Source organism: Ictalurus furcatus, chromosome 8 (genome assembly GCF_023375685.1).
Source record: "Ictalurus furcatus strain D&B chromosome 8, Billie_1.0, whole genome shotgun sequence".
Classification (NCBI taxonomy): domain Eukaryota; kingdom Metazoa; phylum Chordata; class Actinopteri; order Siluriformes; family Ictaluridae; genus Ictalurus; species Ictalurus furcatus.
The window spans coordinates 25845958-25848485 of NC_071262.1; the positions used below are offsets into that span (position 1 = coordinate 25845958).

Consider the following 2528-nt stretch of genomic DNA (forward strand, 5'->3'; position numbering starts at 1 on the left):
CACTATTATATAATATTATATTATAATGGTTCATATTATAAAATATCAATATTATAATATAACACAGTGATATTAAAAACTGAAGTTTTTAACTTTCTCTGGTTTTTAAATCACCAGTGCCCTCTGCTGTATGTTTCACCAACCATAGAAAAAGACATTTTTTTAAAAAAGTCAACATTTATTCATCATACTTTCAGACATTCATACACTGTTTCGTTCAGTAAAGTATGCATCGTCTACACTAGTTAGTAAAGTAAGCTGGTTACTTTAGAAAAAGGAATCTGGTTAATTCGTCTAGCAAAACAAATCTAACTGTTGAGTCCCTGAAATTGTCTAAGCCTCTGAGGAGGTGTTTCTAACTGTACATTTATAACAATGCCCAAAAACTGTCTGTCTGAGGTTCTGAGTATGTATAAAGCTCCTGTTTGTTATAGTAAACATATTTGGAGAGTAAACATCATTTGGTTGTTTTACACATGGTACAATGGAATCAAGGTCTGTGCAACGGACATCTTTACATGACGATATGAAGGCTTTTCACTACATGTCCATCCAAATATCTTCCATTCTAACGACATACACTGCACACTCGGTTATCGTCTGCTTTCTATCGGATCTCTCCTTTCCACAGAACCGCACCAGGCTACTGCGTGAGGATTTTCAAGTTTTTCCTCCAGCTGGATTTATCTGAGGAACAATGAGAAACAAGAAACTATGAGTCATGACATGAACATTTTGAGTAGAATTGAATCATAATTACAAGATAAAGCAATTACAAAGCATGTCTTACTTTATTTTGTGAACCAGCCAATGACTGTGGTGCAGAACTCCTGCATGCCGTGCCAGCAGTACTGCCGTGCCAGGTTCTCAGCAGACCTTGTGGGTGCTGGAGTAGTTGTAGTTGGAGCTTGTGTAGCTGTCTTTGGTGCCAGAACCTTCCTCAGCGTTGTAGTTTTGGTCACTGGTTTGGATGCTACGGGTTTCGCCGGCTCTGCTTTGACTTGATCTGTTTTGGCCTTTGCAGGTCTGGCAGGTGGAGGTCTTGTTGGTTGAGGTTTTGCAGGCTTTTGTCTAGTTGGCTTTTGTCTTGCGCTGTTTGGTTTCTGTTCTGGCTTGGCTTGATCAGAACGCGGTGCACTCGTAGGAGGTTCAGTTTTGGCTTGCTCAGGTTTGGCTTGGTCCTGCTTGACAGCTGTGGTTTGTGTGGCTTGTGGTTTTAGTGGTCTTTGTACCAAAGTGGCCGAAGAGCCCGTGGTGAAGACCATTTGGGATTCATCCGACGCTTTCTTACACATGATAGGCTTGAGGTTTTGTGGGCCCTGGCAGGCGTTGTTCAACTTGCGCAGCTCCCACATGATCTGCGTGAAGAAGTGCCGAGGATTGGTTTTGTAGTTGCGGCAAATGCCTGGCTTGCCCTCATACTCGCACCAGTAAGATGCTTCCTGGCCCACGCAGGAGACACGCAGCCTGGTCAGCTCCCCATGTCCTGTCAAAGTCATAGAGCATCGGTCCTTGGCTTTCGTAACAAACTGGATGGGTTCCTCCAAGATGCTTTTACTCCTTCCCACCTCAGCAGCATCTTCTCCATCCCGGTTGTGAGCAACAGCTGCCCAAACGCAGCAGGACAAGACGAGCGCACAGCTCAGGATCTGCATGCTACAAGCTGGAAACGGAGTGTGAGACAGCAGACTGCAGCAGGCTGTGAGCAGACCGAGTGGCCTTGCTCTGGTATTTATGGTCACTGCTCACAAAGAAGGCTTTTAGGCCAGAAAAAAATACGTATGGAAACGTGTCTTCTCACCGGGGAAGAGGGCGAGTTCAAACCCCTCCCCCTGACTTGTATGGTCGCCAGGGGACTGTCAATGAGATCCTAAACACAGATGAAACCAATTTAAAGGAGATTGTAGGGATGCAAGGCAAAAAAACAGAAAAATAGAGCAAACACCCAAATATGGAACTTTGGTGGCAAGTTATGCAGTTGACGGGAATTTCATGAATTGTCTTGTAATCAAACGTAAAGGCTTTCAATAAGACTCAGCTGCCGAAATTACAACTTCCAACAAGTGAATCAGTGTCTGAAGGTTAAAGACATGTGCATCCTGCAATGCAGAACATTCATCAGTGGTTTCATTGTGTAGGAAACTTGCAAGACCATTAAAATTCAAGAACAAGTCATGAGCTGAAAACATGGGCTCTGAAGGAGAGGCCATTGAGTGAGAGTGAATAGGTTTATATTTATGTGTGTGGATGTGTGAAGGGGGGCGTACTGACGGACTTATTTTCATGCATTCAGTGCCTTTTGAGAATGGGGGGCCAAGATCTGGAATGTAAATACCACGGGGGCCCTTAACACCTTCCTGTTTTTGGCCCTGAACCAAGTCAGGGACCAAAGATCTCAGTCTTTCTCCTGGTCCTTTTCTTCCTCTTAGAACAAAATGCTTATGGGTGAGTAATAGATTAGGCAGATTAAAAAATAGAAGATGGTTAGTGAGGCAACTGATAGACTTATAGAAACACTGATCTGTATT

The 2528-nt window shown here is 43.6% G+C and overlaps 1 protein-coding gene across 1 annotated transcript; it reads right to left on the bottom strand.

Moving 5' to 3' along the window:
- Window positions 1–200: 200 nt before the first annotated feature.
- Window positions 201–2288, bottom strand: fgfbp2a (fibroblast growth factor binding protein 2a). The gene is made up of 2 exons (XM_053630924.1): window positions 791–2288; window positions 201–687 (listed from the first exon to the last, which is right to left on the bottom strand). The coding sequence occupies exon 1, from the start codon at window positions 1653–1655 to the stop codon at window positions 792–794; it is 864 nt and encodes a 287-aa protein (XP_053486899.1). The 5' UTR covers window positions 1656–2288; the 3' UTR covers window positions 201–687; window position 791.
- Window positions 2289–2528: the final 240 nt, after the last annotated feature.